This window comes from Cuculus canorus, chromosome 2 (assembly GCF_017976375.1).
Source record: "Cuculus canorus isolate bCucCan1 chromosome 2, bCucCan1.pri, whole genome shotgun sequence".
NCBI lineage: Eukaryota > Metazoa > Chordata > Aves > Cuculiformes > Cuculidae > Cuculus > Cuculus canorus.
In genome coordinates this window covers 133767588-133790919 of record NC_071402.1, presented here as the reverse complement: position 1 = coordinate 133790919, position 23332 = coordinate 133767588, and the positions used below count along the sequence as shown (strand labels likewise).

At 40.3% G+C, this 23332-nt stretch overlaps 1 protein-coding gene across 3 annotated transcripts; it reads left to right on the top strand.

Annotated features, from left to right (window-relative positions):
* The first annotated feature begins 202 nt into the window (after nucleotides 1-202).
* Nucleotides 203-14316, top strand: C1GALT1 (core 1 synthase, glycoprotein-N-acetylgalactosamine 3-beta-galactosyltransferase 1). Of its 3 annotated transcripts, none has more exons than XM_054059831.1 (4): nucleotides 203-334; nucleotides 6834-7073; nucleotides 8987-9654; nucleotides 11866-14316. In XM_054059831.1, exons 2-4 carry the CDS (start codon nucleotides 6851-6853, stop codon nucleotides 12073-12075), a joined length of 1101 nt encoding a protein of 366 aa, XP_053915806.1. In that variant the 5' UTR covers nucleotides 203-334; nucleotides 6834-6850; the 3' UTR covers nucleotides 12076-14316. The 3 variants fall into 3 exon arrangements, with proteins under 3 accessions (XP_053915806.1, XP_053915807.1, XP_053915805.1); XM_054059832.1 differs by lacking the exon at nucleotides 203-334 and adding an exon at nucleotides 803-946; XM_054059830.1 differs by lacking the exon at nucleotides 203-334 and adding an exon at nucleotides 1819-1888.
* Nucleotides 14317-23332: the final 9016 nt, after the last annotated feature.

Here is a 23332-nt window from a genome sequence, read left to right as displayed (position 1 = left end):
TTTCGATCTCTGCTTTGGCTACATTGTAATGTAAAACGCCTTTTTAAATCTACAATCCTTTTTCATAGCCGATAGATTTTTCCTAAGGAAAGATCTCACAAGAGAAACGTCACGGATGTTAAAGGTATGCAGCGCTAGCGCAGGGCGACGAGGGATGATTTCAGAGGGCTCCGTTACCTAGCAACGTCCCTCGCAGCTGCCCAATGGCATTTTGGAAGCGCAGAGGCTCCGGAGCGGCTGGAGCGCAGGGAATGAGGGGTTGGGAAGCGGCGGAGCTCCGCAGCCCGGCCTGAGCGCCCGGCACAGCCAGCGGCCCCGGGCAGGGGACAGCCAGGTGAGGCGGCGGAGGGCGCGGGGACAGCCCTACCCGCGGCACTGCTCGCCCGAGCGCGTCTGCAGAGGACGGGGAGGCACCGCCAAACCCCCTCCCCGCTCACCAGCCCCGAGGGGACCGAAGGGACCCGCTCCCCCGTCCCTCCCTGCCCGCACGCTCTCCCTTTTCCGCCCCTTTTCCACCTCCCAGCCCCGGCCGAGCCGCTCCCCGCCCTCTCGCTGCGGCGTCGGCACGGGAGAGGGATGAGAAAGGACGGGTTGCCATGCCATGCCATGCCATGCCATGCCACCCAAATCCCGTCCCGGTCCCGGCTCGGGGCAGAGCGGGCGGAGCCACGTGCGCGCACGGCTCAGAGAACGAGCGCGCTGCCACGCGGCGGTGACAAGGGTTAACTGAGTGCGGCCGCGGCCGCCGGGCAGCCAATCAGCAGGCGGCGGCGCGGTCCCGCCCTCGGCTCGCCCCGCCCACTGCCGGGGCGCGGGGCCGCGGGATGGAGCCGGAGGCGCGGGGCGGCGGCGCGCGGCCAAGGGCTGCTTGCGGGCCGCGCGGCTGAGCGGGCCCCGCCGAGGGGCCCCGGGCCCTCAGACCAGCGTGGAGGCGGCGCCCAGGAAGGTGCGGGGCGGCAGGAGGGCGAGGAGGCGGCCGGGGCGGCGAGGAGGGCGCCCACGGGGGCAGCAGGTGCCCGCGCGGGGACGGGGGAGTCTCTTCGGGGCACAGCGAGCTCCTGCGGGCCGCGAAGGGGGGCGCCAGGCGCCTTGTGGAAGCGTCCATCCCGCAGCCCGGTCCGGCGGGAGGCGCCCGGAGCAGGAGGTGGGACTGGGTGGTCTTTAGGTCCCTTCCAACCCAAACCACGCCGTTCTGTCGCGGATTTCCGAGGCTGGCGTCGCCGTTCCCCTTAGTGAGGACCTGTAGCGGTGTGGAAAGCCAGGCTTGGGGCAGGGCAACTTGTTGCTGAGAGAGGGTGTCGGCTTTGGAACGAGGAAGGAGTGACCACAATATTCCTTCCCTCTCATTTGTGCTGTGGATTGTTGCACGTCTTGTTTCCATGCTTTTGTTTACCACCTGTACCAATCCACCTCGCTGGTGTTGGCTGTGTTTTTGGGTAGAACAACCAAGAGTTTTTGATGGAAGAAGTTCCTCTCCAAATAAATAATTACAACTCTGATATTTTTTCCCTCCAAAACCTGAAATATTTTCAAAAGTGAAGGTGCAACCTGTCCTTAGTTAATAGGAAACTGCAACAGTTTGCAGTAATCCCTGATACAGGCAGCATTAATGAATGTACAGCTGTTTTGAATGTAGCTTCATTTTAGATGGATATGAACACGTACGCTTAAAGCATCTAGAAATGATGGGACTTGGTGAGCAGAAGACCTTTCTTGGTCATTGCACGGCTTACTGAGTTTTTGACGTTTTGACTTTAATTTTTCTGATCTTTTGCTCAGGTGTTAAGGACATGGTAGTAGAGATCATTTCGTTGCTGATTACGCAGCCCTCAGATGACATGTACATTCTGTTTGGTGTTGGGGCCTCAGGGATTCCCACTCTCACTTTGTAAGTAAAGGATACAAGAAGAGCCAGCTGTGCATGTAGGCTAGCCATAGTTCTCATGATGAGAAATAATGAATTCTCATTATATGTCATAATTTTAAAGTGATTATGGAATGATACTTGTATGAAACATGTACAAAAATATGTAGAGTTTTGCCCTGGGTTCTGTAAGACTCAAAATCTCAGGTTTGTTTTTGTTGAATGTGTTTCCTCTTGAAACAAATTCAGAAAGGTATATGTATTTGTTAATTTTAAAGGCGGTTGGGTGTTTTCTTGAGGAGTGGGGTTGGGGACAAACTCCAGTATTATGTATTCTGTTGCCTGGGGACTCCCTGAGTTTGCTTTGGCTTAGGAGGGCGACCTTAATCTCTGTTGGAACAGCTAGCAGAGTGAGAACCTGATTTTAGATTAACATAGTAAACAGCTTATCACTAGGACTGCACAGAAGCACAACAAGAGTGAGAGGGGACCCCATGCATCTCATCAGAGGAAGCAGCCCTTGGTTCCGTCGCTGGAGAGCTGTCAATCCCATTGCCCCAGTGCACTTTACAAAGTTGAGGGAAGTAACTGCCTAAAGAATATGGGACATGTTGTAGGATGCAGGAGAAGAGCGTCTTGTGACTGTACAGAACTTATTATGGGATGCTTAGAGGTGGGACTAAGGAGAGAGAACAAGGTGGCTTGAGGAGGATAAAGTATGGGGAAATAGAAGCATAAGGGGATAAAGGGCCTGGTTGGTTGTAAGCAAGTAGCTGGTTTGCTACTTTGCTTGTTTGGCTATGCCCTGTGCCAGATTACCATGGCCTGTCCTGTTTTCTCATTAAGCTCTATTTCTAACTTTTTCTGGATGAAGGCATTGCTATATTCATGAGTGCATGCTGAGGTCTAAGTGCCAGGAACTGGGGTGTTACCATAAGTTACAGGGACCTCTGTGTGTGGTGTGCCAGCAACTGGAGAGACTGGAGTGAGTGAGGTGCTAAATGACGGTAATTGGAGTGGAGACCATAAGTCAAAGAGGCTCATGTGACTGGAGTGCCAGTAACTGGGGAGACCAGAGTGCATGTGTATTGTCCTTGCAAGTATGCCAGTGTGTGGTTGTTGGTGGATATCATGCAGGATCAGCCAGTGAGTAGAAGAGGCTTTGGAGCCAGGTCTCGAGGCAGCTGTAAGTGTGGGACAGGTACTAGTGAGATCAGAGGGTCTTCAGTTTGGCAGTGTGAGAGTCCAGGAGTTCCAGGCTGGCTACTGAAGGGACTGCAAGATCTAGGAGTTATTTTGGAGGTTTATTTGCATGTGTGTCACTGAGCAAGGCAACTGGAGGCAGAAGGATCCAAGGATTAGTTATTAAGTAGACTATCTAAGGTCATACATTGGAGGATCATGGTATGCCTGTGGGGAGCTGCGTGTGTGTGTATCTGGGTGAGGAGGTCCGTACCAGCAACAGTAGTGGGGCTCTGGGGAGGCTGAGGATTCAGGGTTGGTTCCTGAAAAGACTGAGAGTCTGAGGCCAGCTACTGGAGGGATCCACGCGGTATGTATATTCCCAACTGATGGAATTTTGTCCTGGTCAGCTAGGGAAAGAAGCATGATAAGGCCCAAACACGTTTGTGTTTGCATGAACACTTTTTGGCTGTGTTGATCTGTATGGTCAGCTGTGTGTGTATGCATGTTTGCTTGTGCAAGTCTGGGAATATATCCTCAATCTTGTCACTCTCTGGACCGGGGAAATGGTATAGCAACATCCTTGTCTCCATTGATCTGCCAGGTTCAGCAGCCCTTAATGCAGGAAAATTACTTTTTGTGTAAGTTTGAAGATGCAGAAATCGTTGATTCTCAAAATCTACAATGACTATTAAGTTGTTATAGAATTTTAAAATATTTGTTGGTATGATTGATGTAGATAGGGCTGCCTACATGAATATCTAATTAGAGATATTCGTTAAAACTGCCATGATAGAGCGATAGAGCATGATTTACATTTAAACCTAAGCTTTTGTTGCAGGTATTTGGTTGGTTTTGGTGTTTTGTTTTTTTTTTTCCCCCCCCTTTAACTCAGCAGAAGTAAAAAATAGAAATAAGAATTAAAATGGGGATCTTTTAGTGACCTGGTAGGTTTTGCAGTTACCTTTTCTCTCTCTGTACGTCCTAGAATCATAGTGTCATAGAATGGTTTGGGTTGGAAGGGACATTTAAAGATGATCCAGTCTAGCTCCCTGCTGGAAGCGGGGGCACTTTTCACTAGTTTGGGTTGCTCAAAGCCCCATCCAATCTGATCTTCAATACTTAATGTTTTGTGTGTCTTGCCCCTGAATAAATTCCTGTATAGAAAAGAATGTCAACGAAGACTCTGAGTGGGGCTGCTTATAGTAGTAAGAACTGAGCTTACTTTTAGACATTTTTCTGGTTCTAGTCTAATGATAGCATTCAGTTATTTTTGCTGGAAAATTAAAAGACTCTACTTACATCAGATATTAAGATAAGATAAAATTAAAGATTTCTGTCCTGTTTACTGTTGGAATTTATAAACATATGGATGCACACACATGGGTCCTGTCTGTTGAGATAAAATTGATAGAAGAGCAGATTATTTTAAATTGAAAACTGTAACTGGAGGCATTTCGTATCAAATATGGAGTGTAGCTTTAGCATCTGTCCCTACCTGCTCCCAGAAATCCTCTTTGCTTGTGGAATACTGCCAAATCATCTTCTGATTTCCATGTGAGATAAATGCACTTTAACATTTCCAGTACACTTACAGGTTTCTTCTAATAACTTAACACAATTCTATAGTTTAATGAACATCAGTTATTTTCAAGTGATTTTCTTTTTTTCTCTCCAAGCAAGAGTAATTTTAAGAGCTCTTAGAGCAGATAACTGAAATTGTATGGCAAAGAGACACCTAATATTGAAAAGTGGAATGATGGAGACTTCTTTTTATTCTAGAAAGTGCTGTAGCTATGCTGTATGTGTGCATGGATTTTTATTTTTTTTTCCTTCTTTTAATATGCCAAAGGAAGGTCCTGTGTTATTGTGACTCTCTCCCTTTTTGTATTGCAAATTTTGAGGGGACTTCCATGATAGCTATGGAAAGTGAAAACAAAATAATAATTTTAGTACAGTGGATACTTTTCATTGTCATAGACTGTTTGTGCATTTAGACTTCTATTTTAATGTTCTGGGGTTTTGCCTTTAAATTAAGCAGGAAACCAAGTCATTTTTTCAAGGCCTTCAGTCCCAAATAATAATATAGTCAATTTTATGCTTTGAGACATGATGTCTAAAGGCAATTGTTAGTCTCCACCAAGATGTAGTATTGAATTGAGGGAAGACAATGTTTGATTAGAAATTGTATAATGTGCTGTTTCATGTTAAAGAACTACAGCTTCTTATCAACGACAGTTAAAATTATTTGAGTTTGATAAAGCCTCTTAAGTTTCTTAATTTTTATTTTTTTGCTTCGAGTTGTGTTTCCAGTTTTCTTTTCTTTTTCTAGCAGTGTGGAAAGAGAAGCATATTACATTTTAGAGCTACTTTGGTCTCAAATGATTTAGATCTGCATGTGTGCAGTATGTCTGATGATTTCCAAAAGTGCCAACCTGGCAATATGCACACCTGCTTTCTGTCCAGTCTGCTTTTCCGTTCAGGAGAGCACTCATACAGAAAGCTGGTATTTGGAGAGTGTGTTGCTGCAAAGTGATTCATACAGCTTGCTTGAGGACAGTCTGTTTCCAATAGACTCTGCACATCCAATAATAAAAGTAGATGCAGGCTGAGTGAGCTGTTTTGCTGGCTGCAGCTCTTCTCTGACTGATATTTTTTGTTGGTGCGCTGTACATTCCATAGTTTTCTTTTTTTGGTTCCCTAACTGACTAAATTGGATGCTGCCCATTGACATTAAGAATGATCTTCGTGGAGGGAACATCGTGAACTTGTTTGTAAGGCTGTGGCTTGAATCCAGTATATGTTTAATAGTCAATGTTTTTGTAGTTTAGTCATGAATTATTGGAAAATACATCAACCCTTTGCAAAGATCAAAAGGCCTCAGGCCTCAATTGGTTTGCAAGTGTTCAATATATAAAAATTCACACTTCATTTAGATGTGTAAAACTCACTGTATGCAGCCTTAGATGCTGCTTTTGTTTAATTTTATGAAAATAGTCCTTCAAGCCCTTTACTTTTTGAGGAGCAAGGGTGTGGCTGAAGTGAAGGGTTTTTTTGTTACTGAAATATAAGGCTTTTCTTATCTTTTTCCTCCAAATGCCTTTTAAAAATGGGTGTTTCTATATGAAAATTCAGGCACTGTTTGACTCTTTCTTCTGGAAGTCCATCTTCAGTTCTTTGTAAAAGCAAAAGGAAAAGGGCCCTACTTCGAGAGTAGATATGCTTTTACAACTCTTCAGAATCTGCTCCTGTTTGACATCTGTTAAAGAATTCCTGTAATATATTTACTCCTGGAATTTAAATACATCTCATGACCGTAATGTATTGTGACCTGTAGATTGCCTTTGATCACTACCTTTCAGCTTAGTAAAAGACTTGGGAATTACGTTTTAAAGTGCAGACTTCTCGGAACAAAGAAAATAGAGAAATTAACATATATTACAATTTTATAATGGAGATACTGCATTTTAAATGTATATATTATGATATAAATAGTGTATAAAAATAAGTAATGAGTTTTGGATGTACAATCACTGTTGTGATTTCCGACTGTCCTTTATAATTCTAAGCTAAAGAATATGATAGGTGTTTTGCACTAAATTTATCAATGGTCGTACAATGTTACGTGAATGTTTGCATTGCTCCTGTATTTAAACTCCCATGCAAATCCAGAGGAGCTGAATCTGAGCTAGAACTAGCATCTCTACTTCCAGAGACTTAGTCCTTGACTTCTTCCTATGTTTATTCTGGCTATAAACTTACTGTATTTTTCATTCATTTCTGACAGTGTATCACCTTCAGGAGATGGCCTCTTCTAAGTCTTTGATGAACCTTCTAACCTTCACTTTTGGATCAGCAATAGGATTTTTCGTATGCTATCTTCTGTTCAGCATTATTCTAGAAGAACAGGTTAAGATCCAGCCTCATATCCTTCACAATGATCCACATGGTCAACACTCGGCAGATACCGATAACAATCAGCTGCAAGGACAAATGAATTTCAATGCAGACTCTGGACAGCATAAAGGTATTTCCTTACACCTGACTAATTATACAATACACCCCCTTTTCATGTGTTGCAAAAAGTTGCTTTGTTCACTGCCAAGAATTTATATGAATCCTTTTCTTTCACTTTGCCTGTGTTTGGATTACATCTAAATAACTTCATTCTTCTGAGGTCTGAGTGGTCGTTTTCTTTGTTTATACTTTTATTACAGTAGTGTTTTTTTTTTTCTTAGAGCCCGTTTGTCCAGTTTCCATATCCAGACTTGTTTGAAGAAAGGATTTCTCAAGTGAACTGTTGACAGTAAATAGTGGTTTTGCTAAGCAGACATATTTGAATCATAGAATCATAGAACGGTTTGGGTTGGAAGGAACCTTGAAGATCATCTAATTCCAACCCCCCTGCAATGGGCAGGGACACATCCCACTAGATCAGGCTGTTCAAGACCCCATCCAACCAGGCCTTGAACACTTCCAGGGATGGGGCATCCACAACTGCCCTGAGCAAGCTGTTCAAGTGCCTCACCACCCTCATTGTGAAGAAATTCCTCCTTATGTCTAGTCTAAATCTACCCCTCTTCAATTTATAGCCATTATTTGCTAGCATTGTAGATGTGGCCAAATTGCTTTCTAGCTCTAGGAAGCTAACTTTTGGTCTAGCCACTCCGATGAAGCTACAAAAAATAAATGAATCACTTTTTGACAGAATTAGTTAAACTTGGAATTTTGGGTGGATGTGGGCAGAGGGGTTCACTGCAGCAGTTCAAACACAGATTTACCATTCACTGTCAAAACCAGAGAAATTCCGTTGCACTCTCATTTTTTCCCTTTTTTAAGGAAAGTAGACCATTCCAATATTTCAGACATACTTTTACATTAGACAGATCTCATTAAATGAATTCATTCTAAATACAGATTGTGTCCAAGCTGGGACAGTTTGGATGAGAAAGAGAAAAAAATATACTATAATGCATCTGCTGAAAAAGATGTTAAAAAATAATTTGCTATTTAAACTGAAAACTTTGTGAGACAAGTTTGAATGTTTCACATGTAATTGTAGAAAAATTTACAAAGAAATCTGATCTGTTGTTGCATAAAGTATAAGCAGGAATATTTTAAGATCAGTTAGGCAGATCTCACTATCCATGGAACGTTCTTTCACATGAGTTGAAATTTCTTTGTATATCAAGTGAAAATGTTTCTTTGAGGGAAATGAATGCTTTGACAGCTTGGAAAATGTATTACATACCTCAGATAACTGTCTGTGCTGTTGGATTGTCTGCAAATAAAAACATTTTAGCACAAGAATACTAGTTTCATAGTATCCTAACTTATTTAATCTGATTTTTTAACTAATAAGATATAGGTCAATTTGGTGATAAATCCTTTCTTTCTGGCTTAACATCTGCTTTATCCTTCAAAAATATGTTACTGTTTTAGAGATATTTATTAGATTTTTTTTTAGTTTAACATGAATATATATAATGCAGCTTATTAGCTTTTTGACCTGTCTGTATTGTAATCATTAAGCTGTATTCATTTTGAATGGCAAAAATATTCAGCTTTTTAACTTTTATCAGTTCTCCAACACCATAAAGAGATTGCCTCCAAGTGGTTTTTATGTACAAATAAAGATTTTCTGAATCCACACGTCGTAGAACAGATATCCATTTTGATATGGTTCTTATGCTCTCTTTTATTCTGTGAAGTTGAAGTATCTTTAAAGATTTTAGTTTCTTGGTTTGCGGAGTCTTGTTTGTTTTCTTCCTAAATAGAACATAAATTTCATTAACTGGTACATCTGGAAGCAAACGCCTCTTTTCTCTCCGTGTGTCTTTTCTGATATGGAAACAGAATGTCTGGGGGGAGCTTGCTCTTGTTTTATTTTCAGTCAAGTTTAATTTTGCTTTGGAACTTTCCTCTTTTGTCTTTTTTTAGATGAGAATAAAAATATTGCAGAAGGACTATATCAGAAAGTAAAAATACTGTGTTGGGTTATGACTGGACCTCAAAATCTAGAAAAGAAAGCCAAGCACGTTAAGGCCACTTGGGCCCAACGTTGTAATAAAATACTTTTTATGAGCTCTGAGGAAAATAAAGACTTCCCAACTGTGGGCCTAGAAACCAAAGAAGGCAGAGACCAACTGTACTGGAAGACTATTAAAGCTTTTCAATATGTATATGACCATTATTTTGATGATGCTGATTGGTTTATGAAAGCAGATGATGATACATACGTTATATTGGACAATTTGAGATGGCTTCTTTCAAAATACAATCCTGAACAACCAATATACTTTGGAAGAAGGTTTAAGCCTTACGTTAAACAGGGCTACATGAGTGGAGGAGCTGGATATGTTCTAAGCAAAGAAGCTCTGAAGAGATTTGTTACTGCATTTAAAACAAACAAATGCTCTCACAGTTCCTCTATTGAAGACCTAGCACTAGGAAAATGCATGGAGATCATTAATGTGGAAGCAGGAGATTCTAGGGATACAAGTGGTAGGGAAACTTTTCATCCCTTCGTTCCAGAACATCACTTAATCAGAGGATACCTACCAAAAACATTCTGGTACTGGAATTATAATTATTATCCTGCTGTAGAGGTAAGTCCTTACGAACCCGATACCCATTTTATGAAGTACGCTTTATGATGCATATGATGCGTGAATTAGCAGTTTAATAGCAGCTTAGTGTATTTTAGAAGAGAAAGTTTTGTTGTGATATCTCATAATGCACCTGTGTGTAGGTGTGTTAAATACACTAATCAAATATAATAAATGTTGATGCTAAGAATTTAAAGTTCTAGAAGAGTTGGTGATTCTTAAGTTATTATTGCTGTTTTGCTATGTTCAATGGGCAGAAAAAAATGATGAAAACTTTGGACATGTTTGGCTATTGTCACTGCTATTACCTTCTGTGCAAAGTTATTGTTCTGTTTTGTTCCCTCGCATCACACACACACACGCTGTCCCTATGTTCTCCTCCAGCCACACAACTCCCAGTGTATATTAAGAATTGCAACCAGCGTAGTTCATTCCAAAGTGTGTGTGCTCACCATACAGAGCTGGTTCAAAGTGTGGCTTAAAGCCATTCAAGCCTACTGAAAGGGAGGGCAGCACCTTTATCTTCTACCCAACAGCAAACTTTCCATAAAACTTGTAGAAATAGAACTAATTTTGAGGCTTGCTCATGATTGTAGTTGGTTAACATTGGCTAAGAGATTCCCAAGTTCCTGGGGAGCCTGGTGGGTGATGATTGTAGTGCCTGGTAGTACTTTTTCCCTTCAAATGGAGGTATGTTATCTTATCACTGGTAACTGCGTGCAGTGTTACTGGGCTTGAATGCTGGTAGCTGCCCTGCCCTCAGGTTTTTATTGAAGGCTGTTAAAACATACATGTAAGTGAAGTACATGGAAAGATTACGGAAGAATGAACGTTGCCTAGAAGTGTAATGAAAGCACTACCCAAACAAGGAAGTATGATTAGATTTCTTTGTGGGGTTCTATTGGAGTCTTATCTCGCTTCTGTAGTGGAGGCAAGCATGAGAGCTAGTAAAGCTAATTTTAAAACATCCTTTTGTTGTAGCAACAAAAATAGCATTTACAAGCTGAAAAATTCTTACTGCAAGAACTTCCAACTGTCCTTTGTGTTCTACATCTGAAATCTCCAGTTTAAAAACAAAAAAGGAGTGCTTGGGGTAAAGTAGGGCGCTACTTGAAATTAAAATGATCTGAAGGTATTCTGCGTTGTAAACTTCGATGATCATAAGATCCGTGATATGGTTTCTTTTTTAGTATTAGAATCTCACTTTTAAAGGTATTGTTTTTCAGCAAGCTTCAAGATCAGATTAAGTGGCCAAAATCAAGGATAGGGCGTGGGATTTTTTACACAATAAAGCTGGGGGAAAAAAAAGATTTCTGGTACTTCAGTAGACTCTTTTCATTGTAAAACATCTATTTTTATACTTTTATTCGGCGGCTAGTGCATTTCTGTAGCTTAGAACAGCTACAATACTGTATTTAGTGTGTCAGGATGCAGCAGCTTTAGCTATGGCTGTAGTTCACGGGTGGCTGAGCTGTGGACAGTTACATCTGTGATGTAGTGGTGATGGGGATCCATTAATAGAAATCCTATATTTGATCCTGTCTTGTGATATTTGTGTTTGGGTAAAGACTGCTTTGTCTGGTATGAAAAACAAGCTGTGTTGAGCAAACTTAGTATTGAGAAAATAACAATTATAACAATTGTTCTTTTCAATGTCTTTAAGTATTTAATTTTAGTTCTAATTAGAGTTCAAATATTAGCAGTTCTGTAATTGAATCTGATGGAAAAAAACCCACAAAACTATCTTCCAGAAAAACATCCTCAAAGCTGAATTTGAGCTAGAAAATTCAAGTTGTAACGAATGTGTTCAAAATAATCTTTAAGCTCTTGAAAGTGCTTAATAACATAAATGCAATTAATAAACTTTAAAAACAGTTCCAAGTTATTTGTTACAACTTTAAATATGTAGGAAGTTAGATACTGAAAATTTTGCCAAACTGTACTGTAAAATGTGTGAACACACACATTTGGCTTATATACTCTAGATGGATGCTGTCATGAATACTGAATTTATTGATTCATGAGTAAATAAAATTTATTTAGACTTGCTTGCTGCTTCTTAGTTTTGTGTAAACGACAACATGAAAAAATGCTGTTGATAGTGAATTTCTCACCATGAAGCCAAGTATGTGTTTGAATTCTTCCTGGATCTTTAATCCAGGGCATGCTTTTCAATTCTTGCTGATTATTTTAACTTGTTTTGTATTCTAGGGTCCTGGGTGCTGCTCCGATCTAGCAGTTTCATTCCACTATGTTGATTCCGTGACTATGTATCATTTGGAATATTTGATTTATCATCTCCGTCCCTATGGGTATTTGTATCGGTACAATCCTGATTTGGCGAAGAATCCAGAAGATCAGAGCAAAAATGAAGCACTGGAAGGTATTGAAAAGCTAAAGCAAAAAATTTCTGAGAAGTAATTGGACTTCAAAGAAAACTAAAAGAAGCCAGTGCAATGAATAAGAGTCTCCTCAAACTCCTCCTGCATGAAGCTTTTGGACTAAAATTACTCATGGTGATTCTTAATTCAAAAATCATGTTGGCAGTACTTCCTGTCACTGTCTGTATACAACAGAGTCTGGTGCTGGCTCTGACTGTTCCGGATAGTGTGATCTTGTGGCCCTACTCATGAAGATTTGGGGCCCCAAAGCTGTGAAGTAGAAGGTTGTTCTTGTACGCTAATCTGGAAGAATTTGTGTAAAAAACATAGTTGGTGGGTTCAAAAATAATCATGCGGTACTTCTGTTCCTTTTTCTGTTCTCCTCTGTTGCCTTCCAGATGTTCTGTTAGGTCAGTTCTGATACTAGAAACTGGATGCTGCATTGTCAAATACTTCGTGATGGCTTTCTCTAGTATTCTTGATATCTTGAAGTTGCTTTGTGTACCTTGCCCTACAAGAAAGGGAGAGGTGTGAAAATAGAATCTCAAGTCTGCTTTGCCTTAATGACAGACTGGTTATTATAAATAGGCAGAGATCCACCCAAAAGATTAATCTGAATTATTTCAGTAATTGAAATCACTGCTATGAATTATTTTAAAAATTTTTAAGTCTCTGTTGCATAAAACAATATGAAGTTGGATCACTACTGTTTTAGGGAGAAACACAGAAATAGTTACTATTGTTTAAATTGCTGAGGTGATACAAGCTGCTTACATATTTGCCTGTGGGTTCTCTTTGGGTTTTTTTTATATTAACTTATGCTTTTGGTTGAATGGATATAAAATTTCATCTGAGACTTTCTCAGCATGAAATAAAGCAGGTGCTTTTTGAAGTAGAAGTCTCTCTTCCATCATACTTTCCATGTAAATCAGAAAGAATAGTATCTTAGCAAAGTTACAGTAGCATTATAAAAATTTGGTTTCAGCCAGCGTTATAATTAGTTTGTTTCCATGAAAATTTCACATTGCTATACAAACAAGTCCCTTTTTAAAACTGCAACAAAGCCAATTTGACTGCTTCCCTACACATCTACTTTATTTGGCTAAAGTACTTAATTTTATTTTTCTGAATATATTTTTCCTCCCACTTTTAACATTTGTTCTGTATCTGCTTCTTGTTAACTTTTTCAGAACAAAGTTTTGAATGATCCTTATTTCACTCTTTTTGAAGCTGAAGTGTATAGTTCTTTGGGTAGACCAGACTGAATGCAGGAATCTTTCAAAGTGCATTAACTTTCTCCACTACTTGATGTGTATCTCTAGCTCTTAACAGAAAACACTTTTCCTGGTGTAGGACAAAATAAGTATTTCATTACTGAGAAATTTGCAGAGGCCAAACCTATGTTTTACATAGCTAATTTAAAACTTTCTGATTTTCTCTCTTTCAGATTGAGTGAATAGAAGTGTGGGGGACGGGGTTAGGCTTGTCATGTATGTCTTTATTCCACACTTGAGCAAATGTTTCTTCATTTTTTTTTATCACTTTTCAACCTTCATCATATTGATGAATTTGGACATAACCTAATTACCTCCAGTCATTGTTTTGCAAAGGGCACATACTGGTAGCAGACAGCCTTATTTACTACTGCTGTCCTTCAGGATGTTTCTGGAAGAATATGTTACTATAAAGTACTGGAATTTTTTTCCAAAGGTAGCGCTTGTAGAGGTTGGGGGTTATATCTGTTGTCCAACAGTAAAGAGTCATGCTTTCCTTTCTGACCATTGCTCTGCAGCATGATGGTGATTACTGATAATTCTCATGCAGTTGAAATATTATATGTGTCTTCTCTGCCTGAATATAGGCTGGGTTCATATATGAAGTATTAGTTAAACAATTAGTTCCTGCAGGGTTAAATCTGTTGGTCTTTTATGAGCATGACTGCCTCTGAAGTACTGAAAGGGACACGAGCTTTATTCTATGTTAGTTCACTTAAGCAGAAAATTATAACTGTATTTGTTTAAAAAAGGAAAAAGTCTCCAGGTTGGTCTAATAGAGGGATGTTTCTCCAGAGGAGAATGGAAGGTGCCGTGCTGGGAGGTGCTTCCTTCTGTGAGCTAGTTGCTTATCCCATGTGCAGCACAAACCAATAATATTGCAAAATCCATATCATATTGATAACTCCAGTGGCATTGTTCAACATGCACTTAAAATTTCCCAGAATATTTATGGAAGTTATAAAATGAAATCAGGATCCCAACTCAATCTCTTTGTAAATTCAGCCTGTGCAGAAGATCTGCTGAACTACTGTACTGTTCCTTTATTACTGCTTTCTTCCTTGGTTCATCTGTGGGGATTTCAAGGTCTTTCCACAGCAGGCAGAACTCATCTTGCATATTTTCTGCAGATTTGTGTCCTGCATTTGCCCTGTGCTGCCCTGTAAAGTAACAATTTCCTCTTCATATTCTTTACTATGCTGTCTTCAGGTTTTCAAATTCATTGTACGTAAATTTCAAGGGGACAAGAGGACGCAGGTAGTGAGATATCTGGGCTCCAGGCAGGCATGCTGCTGAGGTGCCAGGTCAAACCAGCCACTGTTGGGTTCACAGTGAATCCTCTTCTCAGCAGCAGTTGTGATTCTCATCGGCTGCCTGTGGCAGCAGGGCAAGAATGTCCCTTTGACTAAAACATGCAGGTCTTCAGAGGGAATGGAGAAATAAAGGAGCGAGTTCTATTTCTTGGGGAAGTAAAGCTAAGAGCGTACTACCTTGTGGTAAACAGGTGGCCTGTCTGGAGAAATAAAAGTAACCTTTTCTTCAAGCATACTTTTTTGCTTTGTTTTAAAGTGTCCTTGCTCTCAGGCCTCTGAATCTATTTCTTTTGCCTTTCTAAAAGCACTGCCAAGGATTTTTTTTTCCTTCCAGACAAGCTAGAGAAGTATCGGATTTTACATTCTGTGATTATAACAGAGGTTTCTCTCTGTTGAATTTTATTGCCATAACAGTGAGCTGATACTTCTGCAATAATCAGTTTGTATCTCACTCCCTTCAGAAGCTTCAGTAGGCAAGGTTAGAATGTGAACAGTTAGTATAATTTTCGTGTACAATATTACACTACTATTAGTGGTTTGTTTTTTCACTCAGGTCTTTGCGCTTTGAGAAAGTATTTACTGAATTTGAGTATTTCTGCAGCCCAAGGAGGCTACTGTATTTCAGGTGGATAGACCTTTCTGAGGCACAGCAACATAGGCTTTTAGCTATACCAATTATTGCTCTGTGAGTTTGTTTTGCATTGCGTCTAGAAGAGGTTTCTAAAGGTTATAAAACCCAGAAGTTTCCATTGGCATGGTAGTGATGTAAATGACCCATCTAAAAATTTTGAACTTGGTTTCTCGATGTTACTAGGCAGCTGTGGTTTGCACTTGGATCTAGGAATGTCACTTAGTGTAACAGAGTAACATTTTAACCTTGTGTTGAGTGTTTTTAGTTCAGAAAGAATGAGAATGCCAAGAAGTTACATTCCGATCACTGTTGCTAATCAGAGGACAGTATTAATCATGTTTGCAGAAAAAGACTTTCATTCTCAATTAAGTTGTGCAGTCTGTCTTGGTGTTGTTTAAGAGGTTAAACACTGGTGGTGTTAGCACCATCCCTCATTTTGTGGAAGCTCCTTTCTCAATACCTTTTACCTTCAAGAATACTTTCTTTGTTTTGCTTTGGTGGGGTTCTATATTAGAAATCACTTTTTCTTCACACGTTGGCATTTGTTCTGTTACTCTTCCAGAAGTATGAATTTTAGTGAGTAGCTGATGGACCTTTTATAAACACTTTGCTGTCTGAGCAGGGAGTTTCATCTTTGTATGATAGAAAAGTGCAGGTTAGTTCTCTGATGTACCTGCTACTGATGTTGATAGTGCACACGCAGATGAAAATAGATCCCTCAATACAGGACCACTTCGAAAGGCAATTTGGGCCTTTTTATGTCAAGAAAAACTTCTGTGGAATTCAAAAAGTGTAATTTGCTTTGTTTTATCATATTGTATTTAAAATAATCCACAAATGTTATTAATGCTCTGAAAGAATTGAATATTGCTGCTGGACAGTATGCTCCACTGAAAACCTGTGAATGTTTCACTTTGCAATTAGAGGTAGTCATGTCCCTAATGGCAGGTGTAAGTTGGTGACTTGTCTGGAATGATCACCATAAGGATTTGTTTCTTAAATACCTTCTTTGAAGTGCCTTTGACCATTTTTTAGCATCAAAATTATGTTGAGAATTGAATAAATAAAATAAGTTATCTCATACACAGTGCCTGTCTGTCTTCATTTGCCCCTCCTGTGTGCTAGTAGTGTGGTATTGTAGCACAAAGTATTGTAATAAAAACATTCTTACTTTTTTCTTAGGTGGGTAAAAGAGTAAAAAAAATTCTCACACTTGCCATGTCTTCTATTGTTATATTTACACTGTTAACAAATAACTATCTTGAAAACAAGGTGGTATTTTTTTAAAGTGTAAAATTAATCGTTAAGTGCTGGTAGTAGACTCACATAAGCAGGCTGTTGTTTCTGCAGTGTCTTGACTTTTTCAGTGTCTCAACATTATTGCAGAGTCCCGAGTGAACTAGCTATAGCCACTACCTCAGCAAAACTGTTCAAAATTAAACACCTTTTTAAAAAGGATTTTTTCTTTCAGTCACTCTCCTGAAAAAAATAACCAGAACAAGCAAACCCCAAAAACCCACACCAAAACCCCTGTTAAGATACGTGTTTTGCTTTCTTACCTAGCTTTCTGCTATTTATGCAGAACAATATTCAGCAGTAAAGAATATTCCACTTATGCAGATGGGAAGTGCATGGAATGTTGGTTGTTGGACATGGCAGGCACAAGTGCAGTACAGCTGAATTTCATTACCTTAAGTACTGTAATAGACCCTGCTAGTATTATTAACCTGGATTAATAAACTATTTCCTTGTTTTTGACTGGAGCGCAAGCATGCCTGCAAAGTGCAGGAACTGTGTGACAACCAAGTTAGCAGCACTCAAAAGCTAGAATATTTTAGCTAAGGAACAGCAGGAAATCAAAATTCCTCTCTGAAGTTTCAGGTATAGGTTATCCTTTTATGTGGTGCTGCTATAACTTTCAACTGGCTGGGTCAAATTAGACCTAGCAGATCACAGGCAGGAACTACAGCTACTAATATGGAGAAAAACTGTCATACGTGTGGGTTTCCTTTGCTTGCTTCATCTTTATATATAACAGCATCTGTGCATTCGATGACCAAAAGTTGTAAATACAAGTGAATCATTCAGTGAAGGTAAACTCTGGTAACCTGCTTACTTACAGGAAGTTTCATTCACTCAAGGGAGTTTTCGTAAAGTTCTCTGCACTGGTGTGACCTAAAGTAAATATCTTACGCCCAAGGACTGTTAAGTTTGTTCTAAGCTGCAGGGAAGATAAGCTTCCATATTGCTGGTTCCACCTCTGGTTGAAACAATGCTTAGCGGTCTTTCCTCCTTTTTGACAACGTTTCACCTTAAACAGGCCCTTCTATGGGTTCCATTAATTTGGTAGTGAGACACTTATTCTGACAACTATTATGAGAAATAAGTGAGAAAATCAGAGCTCTGCAGTGAACACTTTAATTGTTCCACATATGAAATAATTTAAAATAGGCATGGGAAAACGGCTGGATTGTGGGATCTCACTTCTAGGCTTTAGGGTGGTATTTGGCAGTTATGAAGGAAAAGTGGCTATGTCATTCAGAAAGGTAGTCTGAGCTCTAATTCTTTTTTTTAAAGCTTTCTAATATATATTCCTGCAAGACTGCTTGAAATGCCAATAAAAATATATTGCAGAGATGACCTCCACAGTAATTAGACAACAAAACGTGGCAGGGAAACTACCTTCCAAAAGAATGCATTTGTTGGCACTAGCGGTCAGGTTTGATGTGGTTTTGAGCTGTGACCTACACATTTGCATTTTAACTCTATTTTAACTCTTCTTTCCAGACTCCCTCAGCCTCATGTTCCACTGTGTGTAACTCTCCTCTTTAATGTTGAAACTACAAGCCGTGAAGTACAGTCCCTGCTTTCTTCCTCCCCTCCCAATGTTTTTCTGTAAGCTTCATTTTATTTAGGGAGGTTGAAGCTTCAGGTGCTGGAGTCTGCGCTGGTGTTGACCACAGCTTCATACCCCAGCATCCCAGACAATTCCCAGCTGGGGCTTCTCTAATGTGTTAGACAGCTCTTGGGATGAAAGTGTCACTTCTTTCGCATATATTCAAGGTATTACCTTTGGAGATATGATTTGTCTTTTAAACAGATTCCCATCTTCCCCACCACCACCTTCCCTCCTTTCATTTTCCTATCAGTAGTTTCACCTTCTGCTCTGCAAAGTGTTTTTTGAGAAGTACATCATAGCAGATGGATCGGTGTCATTTTCACATTCCCAAGCAGCTGCGGCTCACTTCAGGCCTGTGTGTGAAATGGCACACTGCCTTCTGTAAAGTTTTACTAACTTAACATGTTTAAAATCAATCCAAATGAGTCACTATCTAAGCAAGAGCTGGAACAACGTTTTGTCCTTTGGTGCATAAAATACTTTTCAGTTTGGTAGGATGGGCAGGTGGACTGGCTTCAAACTGTGTCACTGAGTTGTACTAAAGGTGTATGAAAATTCTTTTCCTTAGAGAAGAGGGAATTCTTTGTATAATATTCTTCTAGAAGAAACGTGAATTTTCCAGCTGTCCATTAAATGTTGCTACAGTCATTATTTATTTTTTTGCTTTTGCACAAAGAGGTGAACAGTCTTTTCTAAAGCTGAGTGGCAACAGACTTTCAAATTAAGTAGATCTGAAAGAGATATGAGCTTCTCAGGAATGTTTGTTAAATAAAAAGTTGATGTGGAAAGCTTGCTTCTTTCATTTAAACTCTAAAACTTTGCTTGAGTAGGTAGGTAAGTTTGCAATTCTTCACTGGTGCAAACAGAAACTATGGAGTGTGTGAACCCATTGCTTCGGCAGCCTCAATTCAAAACTGCTGTTTTGCTTCTTTGAACTTCTAACCTGGCTTCCAGCAATATCTTGCTCTGTCCTGATTGCTTTCCCCTCTTAGGATAAAATCCTAACTCACTGCAAGGAAAGGAGCTTTGTCAGTAACTTCGGTCACCTGAAGAACCGGATCAGCTTCCTCCTGCTGCTGCTGCTTCCGGGTTCCACCCTGAGTTTTCAGTGTTCTCCAGCAACTCTTGATCCTGCATTGTCTCAGGTACTCAAGGTCTTGACTCTTCCTCCTCTGAGAACCAATCAAAAAGACTTAGAAATGCATTAGAGCATTAGTAACCTGTACCTTTAAAACCTTGGACTGTGTTGTGGTTTTTCTTTTCCTTTCACTGTCCCACATGAATTCTTAAATAGAAATCACTCAAATGTTCTGCTGGTAAGTGTTGTCTTCCTGCTTCCTGCCTCTGGAGATGGAAAGCATAACATTTAAGACAAATGTTAATTCAGGGACAAATTCCGTGCAGTTAGCAGAAATCAAAACTAACAGATGTTTCTGTAGTTATTTTTTTTTTAAATTAATTTTGTCTCCAAATTCCTAGTCCTACTAAACTTGGGATTATGACAGCATTGTTAAATGTCTGTTCTCTGGCTATTCTATTGCAAGTGGAGGAGGTGGCCGTAAACTGGAGCCCATATCCTTCCTCAAAGTGTACCCCAAGTGAGCACTCTGCAGGAATTAAGCATGTGTTGTATGAAAATCCCACCTGAGGGTCTGAAATTTTTCTGGTACAGAAGAATACTTCACCAGCACCAATGGTTCAAGCATTTACCATTGAAAACACCAGTTTCACATGTTCCACTGTGTATTCTGCTGAAATTGTAACTGAAATATGATTACTGTTTCAAGGACAGGTAGGGTAATCATGTCTAAAACCAATTTTCAAACACTATTTAGAAAAGCAAACTCTCCTGTTCAGGAGCTGGCAGTGATTCAACATAAACAATAAAGCCTTTGTTTCTATTTGTCAACGTTACTGGTCTTTAGTGGAGAATAGATGGCATCTGTTTACCCAGATTAGAACATCGCTTGTCAGGCTATCCAACAACATCCTGCTTTTAAAGTATTTCCCTGTCAGCTTGCTTGGGCTTTATGAGCTTTATCTTTGTCAGCTTCCGAAGATGCATTTTGTGCATCTTGTTCAGAGTCATTCAAACTCATTTTGGTACTCAAAATGCATAAGATGTCTTCATTTTAGGTAGGTTTTGTGATCTCTAAATGCAAAAGCTGTCTTATCAAACGTAGACCTGAATGTTCACAAATTCACACCAATCCCAGTGGAAGAAGTCTCATGCATCAGCTGCACATTCTTGCTTTAAAGCCATCATTACAAAAGTAACATTTCAGTCTTATTAATCACTGTACCACTACTAATACTTTCTCCAGGAGAATGACTTAGATTCACAGGCCTTTTATTGTTTCATATGATCCTATTGTAATTGCAGATATGCCAGTCCATGCTTTGGCAGCACTTATTCTTTGAGGAGCTTTTAGTGATACCAACTGAAAACCATATCTTACTGATGTGTGGTGGCTCTCTGGTCTGATCTGGTCTTTGCCATACTGATCAGTCCTGCAGCAGAGAGTTTCAGTATCGCTGGATATTTTTGGGGGAGTCAGTTGTGGATTTCATGTATATCTTTTCAGCAAAGCTTTTTGAAAGACCCATATGTACCGGTGGCAAGCTGCCACCTTCAACGCTGAGTCCTTCTGAGCCTCAAGCATGAGTTACTCTTACATGTAGCATCTAGGAATGTTAGTCTTGACATCACTGTAAAATGAGGAAACCGTTACAGATGTTTAACAGTAGGAAAAAGAAATTAAATCATAGCTGGAAAAGGGTCGTATATGCTGTGTCCTATTAGCCAAATATATTTGCGGGACAGATGCCTGGGCCTAGGAAATAGTGAGAAATAGCAACGTGTACATGAATGAAGAATGCTGGCTGTTCCTATGGCTTTTGATATCAATAATATCAGTCGGTATTAGTGGAGAGATTTTAACATGACTGAAATGAAGACCAACCCTTTTGATTTTACAGTTTTACATTATGCGGCTGCCTGGATCACTGAACTCCAATGTGTGCTTCAGTTGGTGCGTCTCATCAAGGGAACACCTCCACGATGGGTTTTCCATGCACAGCTGCAATTATTTGTATTTCCTGCTGCCAGGCAGCACATTTTCTATTTAATACCTGCCCGAACCTTTCCATCTGACTGCCATGACTACCCTAAGGAGCTTTGGGTCGAGTTGGAGGATGAGGCTCATTTTCATAAGACATTTGCCTGTATGTGGGAGTGTAGAGGCTTAAGTAACCCAGTCCAACCTTGTAGGTGACTCTCCTTTGAGCAGGAATCCTGGATGGAGTAGATGACTTCTCTGGTCTTTTCACGCCTACAATCCAAAAATGTTTTGTCAGTTCTGCAGAGAGATGTTTTGGCTCCTGCATGTTTTCTCTTTAGCTCCTCTGAGTCCTGTGCTGCTGCTTTGCAGTCAGCTCCCTTCCACAGCCCAGAGCCCCCCTGCCTGATCACCAGCAGGGCTGTGTCATGCCCATATCATCTTTCATGCATTTTCACTTTCTTTCTTTCCTTCCAGAGAAAAGGCAGTATTGTGGAAGTTCTGTTTATCATTCTGAATAGTACCACACAAATCATCTCTTTTACATCCTGTTTTATAGTAGCGTAGTTGGACTGTTCTGTTTTGTCTCAATGCTAATGTGTATTATTGCTGTCATGTGGGGAAGAGACTGTTCTGCTGCATCATATAAGTGACTGACTATACGTTGAGTTCACCTTCCTCCCGATGTTGTACCATGGTTAATGCACACTGGATTTTATGAGTATAGAGGTTCCCTTTTCTGTTCCTGTTGTGGCTGCTGCTTGCTGAACTCTGAGCTCAAGTTTCCTTGGAATGTAGAGCTAGAAGGTTAACTCTGGTACTGGCACAGTTCTTTTGTCTGTTACAAAAGCTTTTAATCTCTAATAGCCAGCAGGTAGCTAGTATTAAAAATGCTATAAAAATAATTATGAGCAACATGAGAACAGGATCCAAAATGTTTTTTCCCATGTGGAAGTTATAAAATGTCCCCACAGGAGCCTGTGCAGCACACGTGCCTGACTTTAGCCAAGTGCCTAAGAATTGCTTGTAGTTCCTAAAAAGCAAATAGATAAAGAACAGGAAACAAATGCAACAAGGCAGGAAACTTTCCCTTGATGTTCAGTTCAACATTATGCTGATATTTAGCATTTCACTGCTGTTTCACAAATACATCTGTTCCATATTAGAGGAGGAAGCTAGCTGGTTAAAGAAAGCGCAGTTAAAGAAACAGGCAGTATCCAAAGACTTTACACTGAGACACACAGGAGGGACCATCTGCTTACCACCCCACAATAAGGAGCTGGCAAGCAGAGCACCTGAGGACAGGCAGAGGTGGAGCCCAAGGTGTGCCACTGACATGTCGGGAGTGTGAAAGGTCAGCATACACCCGAGAGTGAGAATGATCCTGATGCGATGTTTTATATCACAGATAACTTCTAGATCTGATGTTAATTGTGCCCTGTCCTATTACTGCTGTTTGATTAATCGATGCTGCTCTTTCAAAAGCTGGAAGGGGCTCTTGTTACAGAACAAAATGCTACAGAAAAGTAAAAAAAATCTTCCATGTACAAATTACAGCAAGTAAAAAATAAAAAGAGAATTTAGTGAAATGGTGTTCCCAGGACGAAGCCTTTTTCTCAGTGCTGTAACCTGAGAAAGCTCTACAGAGAACAGGTGTGTTGGGGTGCTGCTAGTTTGAGCTGACTGGAGGGAGGTGGGAGGGTAATTCAGCTTGTATCCCAGGAGGGGTCATGCTAGGTGCGTTGAGGCACCATACGAAAGCAAGAGACCAAAGTCTGCTGTCTCAGACCCCCTGCACACTAGCTGATGCGCTCTGGTGCCTTTAACATCTCGTTACCAGGATGAGTAATCAGGCAGAGAGTAAAGGCCGCTTCTGCGCAATACCTTCATTCCAGCATGACGTGTTCTCTACCTGGCTTTGTACGGAAGATTTAGCTTGGGGCCAGGGACTCTCATTTACTATTGCTGCTATTTCACTGAGCCCTGACTTCCCTGGTTGCTTGTTTCTAGAAGTGCTCCTAGGCTTAACATCTGTTCCTAGATGGAAATTGGCTAGATTCAGCAGTATTGCAATGGTTGATGAAGTGAGGTGCTGCAAGGGGATTCATGATGTGATTATGG

Excerpts from the sequence above, each read along its gene's own strand:
- C1GALT1 (XM_054059830.1), top strand. The coding sequence starts at position 1,834 with ATGACATGTACATTCTGTTTGGTGTTGGGGCCTCAGGGATTCCCACTC. Across the intron at positions 7,074-8,986 it reads AGACTCTGGACAGCATAAAG|ATGAGAATAAAAATATTGCA; the intron begins GTATTTCCTTAC and ends GTCTTTTTTTAG. Across the intron at positions 9,655-11,865 it reads ATTATTATCCTGCTGTAGAG|GGTCCTGGGTGCTGCTCCGA; the intron begins GTAAGTCCTTAC and ends TTTGTATTCTAG.